Source organism: Bos javanicus, chromosome 18 (genome assembly GCF_032452875.1).
Source record: "Bos javanicus breed banteng chromosome 18, ARS-OSU_banteng_1.0, whole genome shotgun sequence".
NCBI classification, from domain to species: domain Eukaryota; kingdom Metazoa; phylum Chordata; class Mammalia; order Artiodactyla; family Bovidae; genus Bos; species Bos javanicus.
This window is the reverse complement of record NC_083885.1, coordinates 49307717-49328853: the sequence shown is the minus strand read 5'-3', so window position 1 is coordinate 49328853 and position 21137 is coordinate 49307717. Positions and strand designations below refer to the sequence as shown.

The 21137-nt window shown below is 53.9% G+C and overlaps 2 protein-coding genes across 6 annotated transcripts in view; both read right to left on the bottom strand.

The window, feature by feature from the left end:
- Positions 1-2604: 2604 nt before the first annotated feature.
- On the bottom strand, positions 2605-9727 carry TIMM50 (translocase of inner mitochondrial membrane 50). The gene is made up of 11 exons (XM_061388261.1): positions 9592-9727; positions 8499-8655; positions 7944-7975; positions 7717-7738; positions 6034-6092; positions 5822-5941; positions 5342-5446; positions 5136-5234; positions 4320-4476; positions 3875-3981; positions 2605-2814 (listed from the first exon to the last, which is right to left on the bottom strand). The coding sequence occupies exons 1-11, from the start codon at positions 9697-9699 to the stop codon at positions 2713-2715; spliced, it is 1068 nt and encodes a 355-aa protein (XP_061244245.1). The 5' UTR covers positions 9700-9727; the 3' UTR covers positions 2605-2712.
- A 1825-nt stretch (positions 9728-11552) lies between these two features.
- The window catches only part of SUPT5H (SPT5 homolog, DSIF elongation factor subunit), a 30074-nt gene continuing 20489 nt past the window's right edge, over positions 11553-21137 (bottom strand). For 4 of the 5 annotated variants that reach the window (XM_061388244.1, XM_061388248.1, XM_061388246.1 and 1 more), the window contains 17 exons: positions 19908-20013; positions 19585-19678; positions 19362-19498; positions 18792-18947; positions 18564-18710; positions 17573-17719; positions 17361-17486; positions 16330-16414; positions 15881-16000; positions 15697-15799; positions 15486-15613; positions 15290-15395; positions 14668-14826; positions 14164-14332; positions 13845-14048; positions 12050-12145; positions 11553-11973 (listed from right to left, as the gene is read on the bottom strand). In XM_061388244.1, coding sequence (XP_061244228.1) covers positions 11830-11973; positions 12050-12145; positions 13845-14048; positions 14164-14332; positions 14668-14826; positions 15290-15395; positions 15486-15613; positions 15697-15799; positions 15881-16000; positions 16330-16414; positions 17361-17486; positions 17573-17719; positions 18564-18710; positions 18792-18947; positions 19362-19498; positions 19585-19678; positions 19908-20013 — 2227 coding nt within the window. In that variant the 3' untranslated portion in view covers positions 11553-11829. The remainder of the gene's footprint in view (positions 11974-12049; positions 12146-13844; positions 14049-14163; positions 14333-14667; positions 14827-15289; positions 15396-15485; positions 15614-15696; positions 15800-15880; positions 16001-16329; positions 16415-17360; positions 17487-17572; positions 17720-18563; positions 18711-18791; positions 18948-19361; positions 19499-19584; positions 19679-19907; positions 20014-21137) is intronic. The other variant, XM_061388249.1, reaches the window with a different exon arrangement.

Genomic DNA, 21137 nt, shown 5'->3' with positions numbered 1-21137 from the left:
ATTGAGGGTTTGTGCCAGGCATGTTTCCTGTGAATTCTCTCAGGTCTACATGTGTACTTTAAGGGCTTTCCAAACATCTTCTTGGCTATTTAGGACTCTCCCTTATGTGCCCACCTTAGAGCCCACAGAAGGCCATGCTGAGGTGACATCTGAGCAAAGACCTAAAGGAGTGAGCCCTATGGATCTCAAAAAAAGTTCAGGAAAAGGAAATAGCAAGTGCAAAGGCCCTGGGATGACCACACCTGGCACTGATCTCTCCATGGTTTGCCTCATTTCATTCTGATCTCTGCTCAAATACATCCTTCCAGGCCTTCCCTGACTGTTGCATTCAATCTAAAACAGTACTTCAGTCCCCAAACCACTCTATCTCCTTATCATACTTTTCTTTATGCATTTATTTTACCCCAAGCAATCAGACCATTTTCTGTCTCCATGAAAACATCACCTTGACAGTAGAGCTTTTTCTCTAGTTTGTTCACTGATGCACCCTCGTGCCTAAAATGAGGCCTGGTAGTTGGTACTTATATTTGCTGAGAGAAGTCCTATTATTAACCTCTTATAAATGAGCAAGCTGAGACTTTGCCCAGGGTCACATGACTTGTGAGTGGTGTGCACCCTGGGAATTATGCCTTAATGTTGGCCCAGTCCCGCCAACTGAAGGATGCCCTGATACAGCCCGAGCATTTAATATAAACACCCAAGGCCATGTCACATAAGCAGTGTCTTGAGAGACCACCTGGCACAAGTCAAATGCCCTCTCCTCCCCTCCAGCTTTGAGCAGCTGTGACCTGACTACACCATCCCCAAACCAGCACAGCGGTGGGGAAAACGCCTGTGGGAACCCACTGGACTGAAGCACTGCCGAGTGCTAGCCCTAATTCCCAGGGGCTACAGGCCAATGAACCGAGGTACTTCCTCCTTTCATGCCCTGTGGGCGGACAGATCCGAGTCTTAGTTCAGAAGGTTCCGTGTGTCACCTCCTATGGTAGGTGAACATTCACTTGCAACGGCTCCCTCCGTCCACAATCCACTCTCCCCAGCATCACGAGCCCCAAATATGTTGCATTGTTAGGAGTTTCCAACTCTCAAAGCTATGTGCAAAAACACAGGCCCTCCCTCAGTCTTGCAGATGCCCTCAAGCTAGGGTGTCCTGGATTTTGGGAAACTCTCTCTTGGATTACAAATGGTGTATCTCATGGCAACACTTCCAGGTGGGGATGGGGAACTGCAATTTTTAATTCTTTATAGACATCTGTGAGCTTTAAAAAAAATCTACCAGAGTTCAGAAGTTCAATCTGGCCTGCACAGTTTCAAATACATTTTAATTATTTTAACAAATGCCAGGGAAGAGCTTTCTAAAAGTATTTAACCAGTATTAGCACTGAACACTGGCTGGAGCAGGAGGCTAGGACAGCCAGCAGGTTGGTGGGGGAGCCCCGCCAAGATGGGACAGGACAGTTCAGCCTGTGAAGAACCAATATGACCTGGCAACAATGAGCGCCATTGAACATACATACAGCCTAAGCGTGAGCTGTCCCACTTACTCCTCACGACCACTCCAAGACAGGTGTTATCATCACCCCCATGTTAGAGCTGAGGAAAGGGAGGCAGAAAGGTGCTTCCGAGGTCCCCGCAGCTGCCATCTTGAGTGTCTGTGGAGGGTCTCAGTCCACCCTCAAGCCTAGCCTGTGAGGCGGGTACTAGTATTTCACAGATGTGGCAATTGAGGCACGGAGCACAGAAGTTAACTCGCTCATTTGCTTGTGACCACACAAGTCACGGAGTGGTAGGGCTTGGATCTGAACTTGGATTTGGGCATTATTTAAGAGTCTGGAGGGACTTCCCTGACTGTCCAGTGGTTGAGACTCTGTGCCTCCAAAAACAAAGGGTGGAATTCACACTCTTAAATGATACCCAAATGTGCTGTCCAATGCAGGAGCCAGGAGCCGCAGGTGGCTATTTAAAATTAACTAAAAAGAAACAAAATTAAGAATCTCATCCTTCAGTTACCCTCGCCGAAGTTCGTCATGGCCCCACGGCCACTGGCAGCTGCACTGGCCAGTACACGGGGTGAACGTGGTGGGAAGTTCCGCTGCAGAGGTCTGCTACAGTCTGCATAGTTAGTAGCCAACATTTTAAAACTGAGAGATTTAACATAAACATCCCTGTTCCTGCCTTCCACTGAAAAATCGGATCATTTAACTCCAGGCCCACCTTAGGGCCCCGGCCAGCAGAGCCACGCAGCAGCTGCCCCCTTGACATGAGGCATCTCTGGTCCACGGTGTCCCACAAGCCCACACTTGATACATTTACGTAGCAGCCTGGTGGCTCCCTGTCTTCCAATCCCACAGCGCCATCCTCTCTTCTTTTTCCGAAGGGAATCTGGGGCCAAAGAGGGAGACACACTTGCGCAGACCACACGCAGGCACACAGGAAAACGCGGGCAGGGCAGGGTCCTGCCCAGGGTTTCAGATTCCCAGGCCAGGGTCAAAGACCAACCCACTCTGTGTTCGGCAGCTGATCAGCCACTGTGGGACGGGGTCCCCCAGTGTCCCGCACTGCACCCTGACGCGCCCATCTGGAGACCCTCTGGACACTGGAGTGTGCCGTCTGGGATTAACTTTATTGGACACGTGGTTGCCCAAGCCATGGTCTGGGAGTGCTGGGCCTCGGGCCTGGAACCCAGGCACTGAGTTTGCAGAGGCCCAGAGGTCAGGGCTGTTTAGAGCGAGGCCACAAGCGGCTGGTGAGAGAGCTGAAGAAGAGGTTCTGCTTGCTGGATTTGGAGAGCTCGGCCAGGCGCTGCTGTTCCTCCTGGAGTTGGGGGCAGACAGAGAGCAGAGTCAGCCTGAGGGCCACCTCCTTCCTTAAACCTCTGCCCAGCCCAAGACTCCTTTACCCACAATCTCAGAACACCAGCCCAGACACAGGATGAGACCAGATTGCAAAGACTGTGGGCAGACATTGTAAAAAGCCAGCTGTGAGCCACAGAAGTCCAGACTCAAATCCCAGGTACTCTCATGACCCCTGTCCCCTGAACCCTGGGGACCTAGCCCAGGCCCTCCCCAGATGACATCATCTTGGTCCCTGAGCCCCTGGTGCCCAGTCCTGAGCCCTAAGACCCCTGTCTGGATGCTGAGGGATGCCAGGCCCAAATCTCCAGGGATCCTTCCTTTGTGCCCTCAGGAGCACCAGCCAGGAACACAACCCCAAACCTGGTCAACCTGAGCCTAGACGCCTGGGAATCTCTTTCTCAATCTATATTCTTAGCCCCATCTACAAATGATGAGGATCACACCAAGGTCATCAGAACTTGCCCAAACCTCGGGCCAAGTGTCCAAGGATCCCTCTTCCCAGACCTGATCCAAACCCCCACCCCACAAAATACCAGGGCCCCCAGAACATCAAGGTCTCTGAAAAAAGAGACAGAAGTGTTAGCTGCTCAGTCGTATCCAACTCTGTTACCCTGTGGACTGGAGCCCGCCAGGCTTCTCTGTCCATGGAATTCTCCAGGCAAGAATAATGGAGGGGGTTGCCATTCCCTCCTCCAGGGGGATCTTCCTGACCCAGAGATCAAACTGGGTCTCCTGCATTGCAGGCAGATTCTTTACCATCTGAGCCACCAGGGAAACCCTCAAGGTCTCTGGACCTATCTCAAATGCCTGGCGTTTCCTGCCTCCTGTCCTCAGAGCAGCCTGTAGGATCTATTCACTCCTCATTACAAGGGCCTTCTGGGATGGGTGGTGTGGAAGAGCAGGCCCTTGAAATGAGGTCACACAGCCAGAGTGGAGACAGGTTGCTTAGAGCTCCTCCATCAAGAGCCTGGGGATCTGATGGGACATCCCCCACCCACACTGGGGATCTGAGCACCCACCTGCTCTAGCCGGCTTTGCCGCTGTTTGAAAGCCTCCAGTGGGTCTTCCTCCAGGGCATAGTGCTCCAGCACGGTTCGGACATCCTCCACACCATTCAAAGCAATGGCTGTGAACACAGCAGGTGGGAGTCAGCCAGGCTGAAGGCCAGAAGGAGGTGGGGCCCACAAGGGTAAAGGTCAGACTTGGGGGGGTGGTTGGAGTTACATGCACCCTTTTCAGTTGCCTAAAAGGGCTCCCCCTGAACATTCCTGGGCATCCTCTAACCACTCCAGAAGAGCATCCCCAACGTTCTAGGAAGTTTCTAAAGACTGCAAGATGCTTATGGATCTCCTGCATCTTAAATCCCCAGTTTTCCCAAAACAAGCCAGGATCAAGCATCAGTCATTCCTCTTGGGGGTCAAGGGCTTCAGGGTCAGAGGCCAGGAGGTCAGGGGTCAGCCTCACTCTTGAGGAAGGCAGACAGGTCCAATAAGACCCGGTCATCGGAGTTGCCATCCCAAGGCCGCAGGGCAACGCCGTTGTAGGGCTGTAGGCGGAAGGCTTCCTTCTTGCAGTCCACAACTACTACTCGGGCTGGGTCCCGATTCAGACACGAAATGTCCTGAAAGTGGGTGAAAGGTCAGGTCAAGGCCTGTGCTCCTTCTCTTCCAGGCAGGAAACCAAAGAGGGGGAGAGAGGCAGACAGACAGACAGACCACACACACACTTGGTATCACACACTGAGAGCACCACGAAAGAGCCTCTTGAAGACCAGGCTGGGATGATGACCCTCAACCTTCCAGGGAGTGGGGAGCAAGTCACACAGACTCCTGGACCTGAGCCCCGGCACACAGACAGGTTGATTCGGAGGTTCCCTGGGGAGGGAGGCGGGCACTTGTGCATTTAACCACGGGCCTCTGGTGTTTGTGACAGGCTGCAAGTTTGTGAACCTCTCACAGGTAGAGGTGCAAACTGGTCAACAGCAACAAACATGGAGTCACACAAAGACAGGCACCAAGACAGAGCCTTCAAAAGCCTCCATGACAACCCATGTCCCTCTGAACCCTGAAAAACTCCATAGACCCTCAGACCCACCAAGACAGTCAGAAACCCAATAGACATCAAGACGCATGGGTATTTGGACAACAACCCATAAAGAGACCCAATTCACAGCCCCACAGACCCCTGGACCCCTATCACCGGTCACAGCAACAGATCCCAAGGCAAACAAGTGCCAGCCCTGCCCCAAACCCCAGAGGCCACCACAGTCCCACGTGGCACCTTAACATGGTGCCCATCCATGTATCTCGTGGCGTCCCGGAACAGGCGGTAGGAGATGAAGCCGTGGGGGTCCACGCTGTCGATGAGTGGAAAGGCAGTCTGGGGGTGGGGCGCGGGGGAGAACAAGGTCAGGCTGAGCCCTGGCCCTGCAGCTCTCCCTCACGTCTTATCACGTCAACCACCCCAGCCCAGCCCCGGGCCCTCACCATGCCAGTCTCCGACGTAAAGATGACGATTTCATACAAAGGGGCGAGCTGCTGGAATAAGGTCTCGATGCCTGGACGCTTCTTAAACCTCCAGCCAGTGGCTAGCTGGAAATGCAGTGAGAACAGTGACGCACTGAGACTAGAGTATTCTCTCCTGTCTCTGTGGCTCGTGAAGGGATTCACAGGTACAGGGCTGCAACTGAGGGTCTAAGAGTCTGCAGGATCGGGTCCCACAATAACAGCTGACTCCCCTCCAGCACTGACTGTGTGCCAGGGTACAGATGCAATAACCTATGGCTGGGAAGCAGCACAGGTGAGGAACGCAAGGCAAGGAGGGGTGACCCCTCTTCCCCAAGACCACAGAGCAGAATGGGGGCTGAACCCCAGCCTGGCTCCAGCATCTGTGCTCTCGACCATGTCACAAGCCAGCCACCCGGGCCTATGCGGTGTCCCCAACCCGCTGCTTTCCCCAAGACACACCGACCACTCAGGGTGCAAGAGGACGCCAGTGAGCTCCAAGACCAGTGTGTATGGGGGCTGGTAGTACGGCTCCCGCAGAGGGTCTGGCAGAAGGCAGGGGCTGGTGGGCTCGATGATCATCTGTGGAAAAAGAGACCAGGTCTGGGCACTCAGACAACAGGGACGGGAGGCTGGTGGGGGTGGGTGGGCTGCGGCCCAGGGCTCCTGCTCACCTGTCTGTAATCTTTGAAATATTTGTATGTCCGGCGCAACTGCTGTACCAGAATTGGATCTAGGAGAACACCAGGGCAAAAAGGGATTCCAGGATAAGCTGCTGCTCAACCCCCTGGACAAACTAGGGGTTTATTTATCTACCAGATACAAAGAGGCCTAAAACACCCACCTGGTTTGAAATAGCTCATTTCCAAGAACCAAGGCAAAAGGGAATGACATAACCTACTGCCAGGTAGGAACAAATGTTTTTATTCACCTGTCAAGTTTTAATCTGAGTACTTATATCCGCACATCACCCCAGGTATAAAACAGAATGCTGTATCTGCCCACCTAAATCCCACATATGTATAAATGAATCTGCTAACATTATGGCAGTATATTTTGTCAACTCTGAATCTCTAGGTCTCCAGGTGTGCCCACTTTAAGCAAGTATGTGGAATCTAGGTAAGCCATGATAAATATACACACACCTCTGTATGGGCTTCCCAGGTGGCACTAGTGGTAAAGAACCCACCTCTGATGCAGGAGACATAAGAGACTCACCAGCATTATTGCCTGGAGAATCCCAGGACAGAGGAGCCTGGCAGGCTATAGTCCATGGGGTCACAGAGTTGGACATGACTGAAGCAACTTAGCACACCATCTATATACTTTAAACTAGTTGGTTCTCAACTAAAAAGCAATTTTGTTCCTTGCTTCCCAGGAAGCTTCACAACGTCTGGAGACATTTTTGGTTGTCACAATACTGGCATCTAGTGGACAGACACCCAAGACACTGCTAAGCATCCTACAATGCACAGGACACCCCCTACGACAAAGAACTATATGACCCAAGCTATCAACATGGCTGAGGTTAGCAAATCCTGGTTTAAAGGAATACACCAAGTCCAGTTTAAACAGAATCTTACATGATTCCCTATTTCAATACAGTATTTTTAGTGTAGTTAAACTACTATCTCTAGACCTGTCTTTTTGAAACTGAAACACCACTTAAGCTGTGAACACACACACTTTAAACCTACAGGTTTGCCTGTTCACCTTAAATCAGTATGTTGACTTGTTTAAAATAGTATGACTCTACATCTGCCCAGTTAACACATACTTAGCTACCTGCCGAGTTTAAAACCCCAACATGATAACATGCCAGCTTGCAAACATCCCCAGCACAAACAAGTGGCTTTCTGGACCTACCCGTTTTATATTTCTCTTGGGAAGGACCAGGTGTGATAGAATTGGCAGCTCCCCTCTACTATCCAATTTGTCAGAAACTCCCTAAAAGCTGGCTAATCAGAAGGCGGGGAGGGAGGAAGGAAGCATTGTTTTGGAAACGAGGAGCTGGATGGGGTGCGGCCTGGTGGGAAAGAGAGGCTGTCATAAAGAAGGGGGTGTGGGGCTGCAGATGCTCAGATCTAAGGCACAGGAAGCCATGTGTCTGGCAGAGAAAGCCCAGTTCTCCCCCAGGCAATCCCACCTACCCAGGATTCCCCTCCCCCACTGTCCCTGACCATCTGCTCCTGGGCTGAGGGGCCAGGGAAGGGGACTGGAGTTCTGTATGCTCCTCTTCCCCCAAGCCATACAGCTGCTGACTCCCCCACCTCCCAGTGGAAGTGGGGGGGGCACCAAATGGGGAGGGCACAATAGAGAGGATCAGGGGACCCCAGAGTTTACGATTGTATACTCACCATTGTCGAATTCATCGGGAATCTGGGAGGTAGAGAGAAAAAAGAAGGGTTTGGGACGGCAGAGGCAAAACCCAGACAAGGAATCTCTGGGGCCCTGGGAGGAGCAGGCAAAGGTCCCTGGGAGGGAGGGTTCACTCCAGAACAGAAAGGAGCCTGAACAGACCAGACGGGAGGAGACCCACAGGATGCGACCCCTGGTAAGGCCTCTGGGTCTCTCTCCCACTCACCTTGGCACCATTTTCATCCACAGCGTTGTTTCCTGCAAGGGAGATAGTGATGAATGAGAAACTTGAGGCCTGGTCTCCTGGGACTTATGGGAGGAAGAGGGAAGAGAGCCTTGCCTCCTGGGTCTGAGGGAAGGGGGCTAGAGATATGGTCTCCTGAGAGAGAGGAAGGGGCTGGTAGCCAGAATACCTGGGCCTCTGAGCCAAGGAGGGCTGGGGCAGGGTCTCCTGGGTCTCTGAGGAATAAAGGGACTAGAGGGACGACTGGAATTTTGGGTGCTGAGGGAAGAGGTAGCTTAGGGGGCTAGTCTAGACCTCTCCTTCCCCCCTTTAAACTGACTCCCTATAGCTTAGTACAGGAACCAACTAGAAGAAATAGAACCTTGAGCAGAGGAGGAGTAGGGGGATTTCCCTCATTTCCAAGTTCCAGTTGGCTGCCCTGAGGGAGGAGCCAGGGAAAGAAGATGGGTGAAGTCCTTAGGGGAAAGAGGGGGCAGTCCCCCCAGCAGAATAGAAGGCCAACAGAACATAACTGGGGGACAGGAATATGTTCCTCACCGAAGATATAGATGACGCTCACGGTCCCACCAGCCCCGAGCAGCCCAGCGAGCCAGAGTGCAACTTTTTTGGCATAGCTGGGACCCTCGGAGCTTCTCTGCTGCTGTGGTCCCTGGGTCTGGGCCTTAGTGCCTGCTCGGCTCCCAATCTCTGCAGCCTGCAATTGAGAGGGGGTAGGTTGGCCAAGAAAGGAAACAAGGTCGGGGTGGTTCCAGCACCCTGGTCTAAGAAAAATCAAGGTTGAGAGCCAGGAAGAGGACACCCATATGGCCTCCAGGTGTTGTGGCCCTGCAGGGGCAGGTAGGAGACTGGGTCTCTCAGAAAGGTCAAGAACTTAATAGTCTGGCGCTAGGATCCCAGGGGTTCAAGAGATGACAAGCCCGGTGCCCAGGATCCTACAGGCCCGGGGCGGGGGTGGGGAAGCAGGGCAGGGAGATACGATCAGGGACCCTGACTGAACACTAAGATTCCTGGAGCAAGCCACTGAAGGCCACGCAAGAGGATAGGACGGGGAGTCTGGACGTCCTCCCGACGTCTGGAGCTCACAGTAGCGGTGTATCGAGGGGGACGGATGGGAGGGGCAATCGCTTGCTGAGACTTGGGGAGCAGGGCACAGAAGTAATGCACCCGGAGGTCAGAAGGACAGGGTCTCTTGTCAAGATGGAGGCAGGTCGAATCAGAAGCCCGAGCAACACCACCACCACCATGGCGGGGAAAATACCCGGGAGGCCAGGCTGGGACTTCAGTGTCCCGGGCCCCTCCCCCTCAAGTATTACCTGAACAGTCACAGAGACAGGAGAGCAGGTGACCCCTCCTTCCCCCGCGCCCACGTGGGGTCGAGAAGGTGGGGTCCAGAAGAGGTGGGATCCAGAGGAGGTAAGGAAGGTTCAGAGGACACACTTGAGTCCCCAAGCATCTATCCCGGGGAAGCAAGCGCTGCTAACCCCGGGAAGCGGGGGAGAGACTCAAAACGCGGGTGGCGTTCCATTCAGCACCCTGAGGTGCTGCGTTCCAGAAGCCCCGGGCGGCCCCGGTCCGCCTGGAACCACAGGAAGGAGCCCCAGCACCCCGGGGCCAACCCCATCCGGCTCACCTGGTCCGGGGCCCGAGGGGGCGGCGTCGCGAGCCTCGCACACAGCCCCCGCGCGCCTTGCCGGAGCCCGCTCCGCAATCGCAGGAACACCGCTGCCGAGGCCGCCATCTTGCGCTGACGCCACGCGGCCCCGCCTCCTCACTCTCTCCCCCCCGCCCCGGGCCGGGGCCGCGGCCAGTGGTAATGCAGGGGCGGGGCGGGTGGACGGGAGCCCGAGAGAGACAAAGGGCCGCGGGTGCACTGCCGCGGGCGCTCCAGCTGGGGCTGGGAGTCTCCCGCCGCCGCGTCCTGCTCAGGAACGCCCACGCCACAGGACGGGGCGGGACACCCACTCTCCGAGGTCAAGCGGAGACCACAAGGAAGGGAACCAATTGCTGCTGGATTTGTCCTAAAAACTAAAAGCCAGCTTCACACACCTTCCTCACGAGCGGCCGAGAGCCCTCATCCGCCTTCCCTCCCCTTTTCCCAGCCCTTTCTTGCGTGAGTTTCTTTAACCGGGTCTGGAAAGTCAGCCAGTTTCATGGAGGCTCAGCCAAACGAACCGCTGCGGGCTCAGGGTATTGAGAGGAAATCCGTGAATTAGAGGCTACGGGAGCCATGATTAATCTTCCACATGTAAATCACCACAGCATTTAGGGATAAATACTAAGATAATAAGGACTTCCCAGGTGGCTCAGTGGTAAAGAATCCGCCTGACAAGCAGGAGACGCAGGTTCCATCCCTGGGTGGGGAAGATCCCCTGGAGAAGGAAATGACAACCCACTCCAGTATTCTTGCCTGGAAAATCCCATGGTCAGAGGAACCTGGGCTACAGTCCATGGGGTCATTGGTCACAAGAGTCAGACAGGACTGAGCGACTAAACAACAGCAACAACTAAGGTAGTAAACATACGAAGTTAGGCGAAAGACACAGAATTTTAGGGTTGTGTTACTTCTGGAGGGGAATGGACTGGTCCTTCTTATCTGGTACACAGATGGCTCCTAAATTGGGTGGTGGAGACATGGGTGCTCCTGACATATCTTTTAAAACATTTGAACTATTTTAATACAAGTTATATTACATTTGTAAGAAGACGTGAACATCAAATGAGAAAAGTGAAGATGGTTAAGGTACTAAGCCCCATTCTCTACACTGCTCCCCAGCCCCACACCCAAGCCCTCAGATGAGCTACAGCGATTCTGAGGTTACTGCTAGGTGGACTCGAGGGAAAGGACCATCAGATGCTGGAGCCTGCAACCACAGGTCCTATTTAGATTTGTGGCAGGTTTGTTGTTCCACCACTTAGTCGTGTTCCAACTCTTTGTGATTCCATGAACTGCAGCATGCCAGGCTTCCCTGTCCTTCACCATCTCTCGGAGCTTGCTCAAACTCATGTCCACTGTGTCAGTGATGGCATCCAATCATCTTGTCCTGTCGCCCCCTTCTCAATCTTTGCCAGCATCAGGGTCTTTTCTACTGAGTCGGCTCTTCGCATCAGGTGGCAAAAGTATTGGAGCTTGTTTCAGCATCTGTTCTTCCAATGAATATTTAGGGTTGATTTCCTTTACAATTGACTGGTTTGATCTCCTTGCAGAGGAATACTAATTTTCACTTAACTCAAGCATGAGTTAGATGTAACACTGTCAATCACATGGCAGTCTCTGTTCTAAAATTTCTGTCCAGTGTCTTCTCATACATTCAATAGTCTCTGGGGTGGGGAGTATCATTTTCTAGATGAGGCTTTGAGTCGAGCTGAGTTGAGTTCAGTCACTCAGTCGTGTTCGACTCTTTGCGACCCCATGGACTGCAGCACGTCAGGCCTCCCTGTCCATCACCAACTCCCGGAGTTTACTCAAACTCATGTCCATTGAGTAACATGAGGCTTAAGTAGGACCATTATCTGCTGAAGACCCCACAGCAAGGTATTAAATGGGGTCTGCAAGTGACCCCACTTACAAACCAGAACACAAACAGACAGGACTTTGACCAAACAGTTTTTTATTGAAAGATCGTAACACAAAAGCAAGCTGGGGAAGGTGGGGAATAAGAAGGTGGGGACCCTCCCCCAGACTCTACTCTGATTCCCATGAATATCAGGGAGGGAGATAGGAACGCAGAAAGGAAAATAAAAGAAATTCTGAACCACCAGGCTAGCCCTACTCCTGGCCCTGGATCCCAAGTCAGAGCCAAGGGCCAGGGAAGGAAAGAGGGATGTTCTCCATCTGTCAGATTATTTGCCAAAGTCCACTCTGCCTGCCTCATGCCTCCAGGAGCTTCCCCAGGAAGCGGAGGTTGAGGATCTTGAGCTGTTCGTCAAGGTCCATGCGGACAATGCCATCCTCACCATCGATGCTCAGCAGGACACCTGTGGCTTCCCGATCCTCACCCAGGATCACCTTCACCTGCAGGGGGACAACACATGGGGTCAGGGGCCACGGCAGCAGCCCCACGCACCCACGTCCCCTTGCCCTCCCTTACCTTGTTGTTCTTGGTGGGGGTGATGGGCTCCAGGTGTTCACTAGAGATGCTGACAACCTTCTCACTGTCCTTCAGGTACACAGAGCACATGCCTCCCTGGGGGTGGGGACAGCCTGGTCAGCCTGGCCAGCTCCCAACACAGGACTGATAATCCCCTGCCCTCAACGGACACAAGATCAGGACTCATTCTAAGAAGTCACTTTCCCAAGGTGACACAGGGGCAGGTAAGGGGAAGGCTGGGCCTGGTTCCAAGGCCTGAGGTCTGTGGTGTAGAGGGGATGGCGGGGCAGGGTGATCAGACCAGCAAGAGAAGCATCTGCATGAAGCTAACTTAGGGCAGAAGGGAGACTGCTGCTCAGGCCCCTCACTCGTGTCCCACACTGGCCTCAGCTTCACCCGACACTTGCTCCTCCTCCTGGGCCCCGTCTCAAGGATGGCCCCAGGGTCCCCGGCCTGTGCATGTAGGCTCCTCCCTCCTTCCCACAGCCCAGTAGTGCAACCTGACCTCCCCCTGGGCTTCCAGCCCCTGATCCCCTCTCACCACACCTGATCCGCCTATGACACAGCAACAAGTGAGTTAATTCCCAACCACACATCTGATCCCATCCCTGCTGAGATGCCCACCCACCAGTGTCCTCAGGACACAATCCAAGTTCTCCAGGCTGGCATGTAACCTGCTCTAGCCTCTCCTCTGGCCTCACAACTCACCTTCCCCCTTGACTCTTTAAGTTCTAGCCACAATGAATAGACTTCAACTGCCCACATATGCCAGGTTTTCCCTCCCCCGCAGGCTTCTGCACATGCCCTTTAGCTAGAGCACCCTCAGCCCCCTCCCCACCATTTCCCTCGGCTTTCTCCTGTTCATTCTTCAGGTCTCAACGCAGACATTAACCTTCTCCCAGAAGCCCTCCTTGAACACTTATAAAGTTGGGTGAGGTGCCTCCCCAGGGTTCACATAGCTCCCCTTTCCCTCTGTGCTTCCCATATCCCAGCTCTGGTCATTCAGGTTGTCTGGGGACACGTCTGTCTCCCCCACAGGAATGTGAGATCTGTGAGGGTAGGGCTGGAGCTGTCTTCATCTCCAGTGTTTGTTTAATTAATTCAATTAATATTTACTGAAAGGCCAACAAAGTGTCAGTCCCGCATAGAGAAACTGAGGCTACTTAGAAAGAAAATACAGATCTGGTAATCAAAGAATCCCATATGGGTAAACTTTAAGCTTTTAGGCAGCAGGTAGATAACATGAAAAGGAATTACATGAACCCACAAGAGACAGACCTGGGACAGCCCAGGTGTTGCTTTGAAGGATGAGTAGGAGTTAACTAGACAAAGAATGGAGGGAAGAGAGTTCTAGACAAAGGAAAGTAACGAGCAAAGGCCCTGAGGCTGAAGAGAATTCAGTGACTAGGAAGAATGAAGGGTCGGCAAAGCTGAAGCCATGGGTGCCCATGGGGCATGGGGGTCTGGTGCTAAGCCAAAGCCTGGCACAGAGGAGCACTCAGTTCTTGTTACTGAACTGTCAAAAAGTAACCATACTCCTGGGTGCCAGTCACCAGATCTCCCAGGCTGATGGGGGCCATGAGCATAAAAGGCAGAACTCCCTGCCTTGTGAAATTTTGCACGCCAAACCTTTCCATATCTACGACTCAAGCTATAAACAGCTACTGGAAGATGTGGATAGACAATAAGAAAAACAAACAACAACAATGAAAACCAGGACAAACCAGTAACCACAGAGACTGGGGGCCCCAAAGGAGAGGATGCCTGCCCACCCGCCAGCTGGGGCCTTACTTACCGTGACACTGCGGATGACACCCGTCTGCCCCACCACCTGTGTATCCAGGTAGGTGTCCCGCACCTTCACCTGGATGTCAGTGGTCACCCAGTCGCTGGAGTTCTGTTCAATGCCTGAGCCCGGCGTGTGCGGGTTGTAGCCACCTGGGGAAGGAGCTCCAGGTGTCATCGGACTGTAGCCAACAGGGCTTGGGCTGGGGCTGGCCTGTAGGGAAAAGGGGATGCGGTTGCTGGGAACAGGTCATTTGGCCTGGGTGTCCTTACAGGCCCAAGGCCCATCTTAGCCCAGCACACTCAAGGGCGTGTAAGTTGACCAGTACCTGATATGCCATTGGCGAGGGTGTGGGGTGGTAGCTGGCTGGGGAGTGGGTATTCTGGTAGCCTGCTGGACTTGGTGCCACCTGGTGGTAGCTCTGAGGGCTGGGGCTGGGCTGGTAGGAGCCTTGTGGGGAGGGGGCTGCATAGGGGGAGAACTGGTCTGTGTTGTACCTGTAGAGACAAGGAGTGAAGCAGGTATTAGTTGGGGGCATTAGAAGAGGAAAGAAGAGACTTCCCTGGTGGTCCAGTGGTTAAGAATCCGCCTTGCAATGCAGGGGGCCTGGGTTCGATCCCTGGTCAGGGAACTAGATCCCACAGGCGACAACTAGTTCACATGCTGCAATGAAAGATCCCGCATGAGGCAACGCAGACCCAATGCACCAAATAAATAAACATTAGAACGAGAGAAGGAGGTGATGGCAGTGAGGAGGCTTTGGCAGCAATAAGGTTTTGGCAGCGAGAAGGTTTTGGCAGCAGCTGATAAGGGCTAGCCCCAATGGACTCACATGGCTGGTGTCCCTGGAGTCTGTGGGTTGTACTGTGGGTTGACCTGCGGGGACGAGGGGTCTGGGTAGCCAGGTGTTTGGGGGTTGGGGGTGCCCCCGTAGGCCTGTGGGGATGGGGTAGGCTCATCATCAAAGGCATACTCATATTCTTCCTCAGCCCTGTTGGGGAGAGAGGTCTGTTGAGAATGACTATGGTGATCACAACAAGGTAGCAAACGCCTCTAGGACAGCACGGAACACCAGGCAAGACAAGGCAACTTCATCCTCACAAACAGCCCCATCCAGAGGCCTCTTTTTCACAGGTGGCCAGACTTGGGAAACAGAGATGAGATTGTCCATCCAAGGTCATACAACCAGCCACATGAGGGTGGTCACACACTCTGTCTCCAGGCCCACGTCTTAATCCCAGATCGCTACTCTGATGGGAGCTGGGGAAATGACTTTGCCTCCAGCCCCAGCAAGGCCTACCCTCCTTCACATAACCAGCCTGGGGCTGGGAGCAGAGGACTCAGGGTAGGTCACACAGACCTGACCATTCCACGGACACACAGTGGAACCACTCATGCACACGGGCACGCACACGGGAACACACTCAGGGAACCCTGCCCCAGCCCCAGCTCACCGTGACGGTGTATTGGGGTTGTTTGGGTCCCAGGCCCCACTCTGGGCAGGAGTGCGGCTGCCATCATGCAGGGGCGTCTGAGAGCCATAATGCGGGGTGCGGCTGCCTATAACGGGAGAGAGCTGTGTCCATCAGTTCTGTCCTGTCTCCAGACCCCTCCACATCACCCCCATCTCTATCTGCTGGGAATGCTCACCATCCTGGAGGGGCGTCTGAGAGCCGTACATGGGTGTGCGGGAGCCAGAGCCGTACATGGGCGTCTGGGAGCCATACATGGGTGTCCGCCCGTAGGTTGAGGCCATGCCGCCTGGGCGCCGTGAGCCCCTGTAGCCACAGAGAACAAGTGGGGTGAGCAGGGCCCTCGCGCCGCCCAACAGCCTTCTTCCCAGCCCTGCCCTGGCCCGTACACAGTGGTGAGGCGCTGGCGGTCCACTGAGATGGTCTGGCAGGTGGAGTGCAGCTCCACGCGGGCAGTGGACTCTGTGGCGTCCTTCACCACACCAATGTAGCCTGGTGGGGAGGCAGGAGGTCAGCGGGCGGGCTCTCCTCCCCACGCCCCTCCCCGGGCCTCCACACGGCCTCGCAGGTCACCTTTGTAGGGCCCCTGGGAGATGCGCACAGTCTGGCCGATGAGCTCGTTGTCTCTCCGCCCTCGGCCTCTGCTCATGCCACCACCACCGCCACCTGGGCTGCCAAAGCCACCGCGCTGACCTGGGAAGGAAGAATGTCACCAGTCGCTGGTCCACCCCCCGACATGCTGTGCCCATAGCCAAGGTCCCTTCCAGCCCCCTCTTCGCCTGACTCCCCCCAACCTCTGGGTTAGGAGCCTCCTCTGGGGGCCCCCCACCAGAGCCCTGGGCCTTCCCTTCACAGCCCTGACCACCCTGGACTGTCACTGTTGGCAGGGGGTTGGGGGTCGGGTCTCCCCTGGGCTGTGAGTCTTACCATGTGCAGGCCGGCTCAAAGCAGATAGTGAGTGCAGGCTCAACAACATCCCTCCTCCACCCCCCAGACACATCCACACCCCAGATCCCCCTCACCTCCAGCACTGGGGTGCATAGGGCTGCTGATCCGGGGGCTCATAGGGGCGAAGCCTCCTACTGTGAAGTTGGTCACATCACGAGGCTAGGGGGAGGGACAAGAAGTGAACTGGTAGCCAGGGCCTGAGTGACAGGTTCCCAGGCCCCAGACATCCCACGTCTGCTGTGTGAACCTGCCCAGCAGCCATCCCTCCCTCCTTCTGGTCACAATGGCTCCATTTCCCTTTAGGAAAACTGCCACCCCTATGCCACTGTGGGCCTGTCAATCAAGAGGCAAGGAGTGGGACTACCACGTGGTGGTCAGGAATTTAAACCCCTGGTGATACACAAACTGCAAGCCATGGGGATTCCGCATTCCATCTGCAGGGCCCTGAGGAGACCATCTCCTGATCCCAGCTCCCCAGATCCCACGTCTGATTTCCTTTTGGATACCTGGTTCTGCACAATTTCCTACAAATCCCACCTCAGGAACTGTGCTGTCCCAAGACATGCATGGGGCGCCCCGACCCTTCCTTCAAGTCTCTGGCTTAAATGCCACCTCCTCAAGGAGCTGAGTCTGTCCTTAACGTCCTCTCTAAAGCAGCAACCCCCATACTCTCTATCTCCTTATCTTGGTTTATCCTTCATCATCAGCCCAAGTTGTACTACGCATGCATTTATTTATCTGTTCATCTCCAGAGCAGCAGCACCAGGACAGGGTTTTTTTTGTATTGTTCACTGCCGCAAGTCCAGTGTCAAACACCTAACAGGTGCTCAAAAAAACTGAATGAATAAATGATTTGGTAAATAGATCAGAATCTCAAAGCCCTTTTTTTTCACAATTTGCCAAGGACCCGACACTGATATCTGCCCTCCTGTAGACATCAAGCCCATTTGTGTCACTCCTGAGGCCAGGGAAGACCAGAGAACCGAGCCAGATAGCCAGTAGACAGACACTGACATCTGCCCATCTGTGTCACTCCTGAGGCCAGGGAAGACCAGAGAACTGAGCCAGGTGGCCAGCAGCCAGGGTGCCACCATGCCCGCCTCACCTTCGAGCCCCCTGCCAGCACCAGGTGGCGGGTCTTGCAGACAAACATGCCGCCGTTCTCCACCAGTTTCTTGCAGTGCAGGAAGGCGAAGCTGCGGAAGAGATGGCGAATCTCGCCTTCCCGGCCCTGGACGGGGGAAGGACAGTCAGCTCGTGGCCACGCTCCATCCCAAATCTCTCAGCTGTAACAGATGGGACAAAGCTTATACTCACCGAGTGGGGGCCGTCAATGACCTTGACGATGTCTTTCACGTGGATATTATTCTGTTCTGAGTCCAGGGCCACGGCAAAGCGGTTGTCTTTCTTCCGGGTCACAGCCTGGTGCCTGACAGTCACCACCTTCCCATACATGTTCAGCACCTACGAAGGAACGGGAGGGGATACCGAGTGGCTGAGAGTGGAAAGGCGTCATGTGGGGCAGGGCTTCCCTGCAGTGGGATGGTTCTTCCTATGGGAGACTGTCCCAAGCTCTGCAGGATGTCTAGACTCCCTGACTCTGGGGCAGGTGATGTTAGGAACCACCCCCTGGGCACCAGGTCAACCAAAAATGTCCCCATCATTCCAGAACACCCTCTAGAAGGAGACTCCATTCTGACTGAGCATCAGGGACCTGAGATGAGCAGAGGAACAAACGTTAACATAACAGTTAATGTCTATCCATCACTCTGTGCCAGACGGGTGCTAAACTCTTCACACAAGATTCCACTGAGGCCTCAAAATTTCCCTCTGAGGTGGGTGCTGTTACAGCTCCCATTTCAGAGGGAAAATCTCAGGCCCAGAGAGGGCAAGTTACTAGCTCAGAGTCACACGGCAGAACGTAAAAGAGCTGAGATGTGAATCCAGAGTCCAGGGTCCTAAGCATTTATACTCTTTGGCCGCCACATCCTCAGTGAAGGGGAGGAAGACACCAGCTGTACCCAGCCCTTAAGCCCAGCACCCAGTGCCCAGGTACATATCTGACTTCAGGGATTCGGTCACAGCTAATGAAGCATATGCCGCTGCTACTTCCTTTTCACTAGGTGTGATACTGAGGCACAGAGAGGCTAACTGACATGCACTTGCCCGACCGATGTCACACAGTGAGCTCCGCATGACAGAGCCAGGTCTGCACCCGGAGCAGTCTGGGTTCTCGGCCACCTTGCTCCGCCACCTCCCAGGATGAAGACCTGGAGGGAGAGGAGGCCCCTGCGTGCAGCACACACACCTGGAAGGTCTCCCGCTCCAGTCGCACGATGACGCCCACGGTCTGGGGGTCCAGCTGCACCAGCTCCCCCCATTCGTGCTGGCCCCCAACATCCACACCTGATGCCGTCTCCGAGCAGAGCTGCAGGTCCCGGGGGAGCACCTTCAGCTGTAGGAGATGGGAGTGGGTGAAGCAGGGTCCACATGGCTCCGTGTACATCCACCCCGCTCCCAGCCCCCCACCAGCTACCTCGTGCATGGTGAGGTCAGAGAAGAGGATGACGAAGTTCTCCTCCACCCGCACGATGAGGCCTGTGTCGCCCTCAAACCGACCAGCGATCACCTTCACGTGGTCCCCCATCTTGAAGTACTTGCGAAGTTCCTGGGCTGGGAACTCCAGCATGTCCTGGGGATGGGGATGAGGTCAGCGAGCAGGTTAAGGAAGTCACCACAGACCATGTGCCCACCCGCCTTCAGATTCCACTCGTATTCCCAGAATGTCCGGGCCACAACCCACGCCAGGCTCACGCCCCCAACTGGAGACCACCTCAGGCCACTGGGACCACCCTCAGCCTGCCCCAGCCTGGACAAGCCTTAACCCTGCATAGAGATTGGCCATCCCCAAGACATATGACACCAGACTACAGAGACCTCCTCAGACCCACCTGGAGACAGCCTCACCCCAGACACACACCACTGGGCCTGGACAAGTGTCAGACGCACCCACCCCAAGCAAACTAAAACCAGTGAGCTCAGGAATGCTCCATGCTTTCATCATGCTCGCAACCCAGCACGCACACACGGGCGGTGCGGCCCCTACCTTGAGGTCCTCGTGCTTGGGCATGATGGTGATCTTGTTGCCGTCCACGCTGAGGATCTTGCCCTGCAGGTTGATGAGCTCGCCCTCACACACCTCCACGTTGTCCCCGGGCTGGAAGTTGTGCTCCCGCTCCTTCCCTGCGGGGCAGACACAGGCTAACCTGGGGGCTGCGTACCATGGGCCGCCCTCTCCTTGGGCTGGGTTACCGACCGTGACCTCATACCTGTGCTTTCAGTCACCACCTCCAGGTCGATGCCCTCTGGCTGGTCCTCAAACTTCTCCAGCTCAGACAGTGTGGGCTTCACACCCTCTGTGATCTGAGCCCCAAAACCAGAGGAAGAGAAGGAAGAAGATGAAGGTCAGTGGCACAGCCCAGCTTAATGGGCTGGAAAGATGGTGAGGTTATTCTCCTGGGGAAACTCCTTTGAGAATTACCTGGGACAAACCCAGATAACCCACTGCTCTGGGGCCTGGACTGCAGGAGGGAGAAAGCTGGGCCTCCCCGCTCCCTACCACCCTTAGCACAACTCCCTCTGGGACCCTTACCACAGCAGACATGGCAAAGCTCTTGAACAGAAAGCCCTTCCGGCTGTAACGGTTCCCCTCGAAGATGAGGAAGTCACCATCGGAGGCAACGTCACCCCCCAGGGATCTGGGATTTTGTAGGGGAGAGAAGAGGGCGTTAAGAGGCTTGCTGGGCCTCAGTCTCCTCTGCTGGCAAAGGGGGAAGTGGACACGGGATGCCTGAGCCATCCCATCCCAAACACCCCCTCTGGGTGGGAGTGACCTCTCACAAAGCCCGAAGGCCCTGCCTCGATGGAAGGGTACACTGCTCCTGCCCCTCTGCACTTTGCTGCCCCCTTCCCTGCTTTATTTTTAATGAGAGCTCATTAACACCCTCTGATGAGCTCCTGTTTGATACATCTCCCTAGAATGGCATCTCCAGAAGGGCAGGGACCTAGCATCTTTTTTTTTTTTTTTTAATTTCCAACATTTTATTCAAAATTCTCCATCTAGGAGCAAAGACATATAACAATGTGCACACATGCTTTAATAACTTATTTCACTGTACAACTTGCATCCCAAACAACAGTACAATAAATGAGCAAAAGAAAATAATTAGCACTTAAATAATCTAGCAAGTAAATAGCACTGAATACGGGGTTCAACAAGGTGGTATCTCTACACTGTTTCATGACTGAGCCATAGCATCCCTCATCTGGTTGACTGTGTGTCTAAAAATCAAGATGTCTACACTTTTCCTATTAGTGATGTGAAAGGCTGGTAGGACCTGTTGGTTCTGGTTAAATTCGGTGGGCAAGGATGGAGGGGCTCTACCACTTTTCTCCCTTTCTTATATATATCTTTCCCTTTTATGTTACTTTCACAGTTTAAATAAAAATGTATTTTATGATTGCGTATATTGTCTTGTCAATGCTATTTTAGCACAGAATTAGGTTAATTGGGTATATTATAGCTAGCACAATGGTCCAAACACAGGAAGGAAACAAAAGAAATTGACCACTTAGTTCTGCCAAAGTAGCACCTAGTAAAACAGCAGGTCAGTAAAGTTTCTCCTGCTAGTCCTTGTATGATGAAGGCAAAGAGACATGGCAACAACTCCAAAACATGGGCAGAAATGTAAGGAAGACGGTATTATTCTCGGTCTTGAAATCTTACTAGTGAGTATTTTTCTATTCCATTTAATAATCTGAGTTATAATGATTACTAAATCAGAGCAAGACTATACAGGAGGAAAACAAGATAAAAATGAGT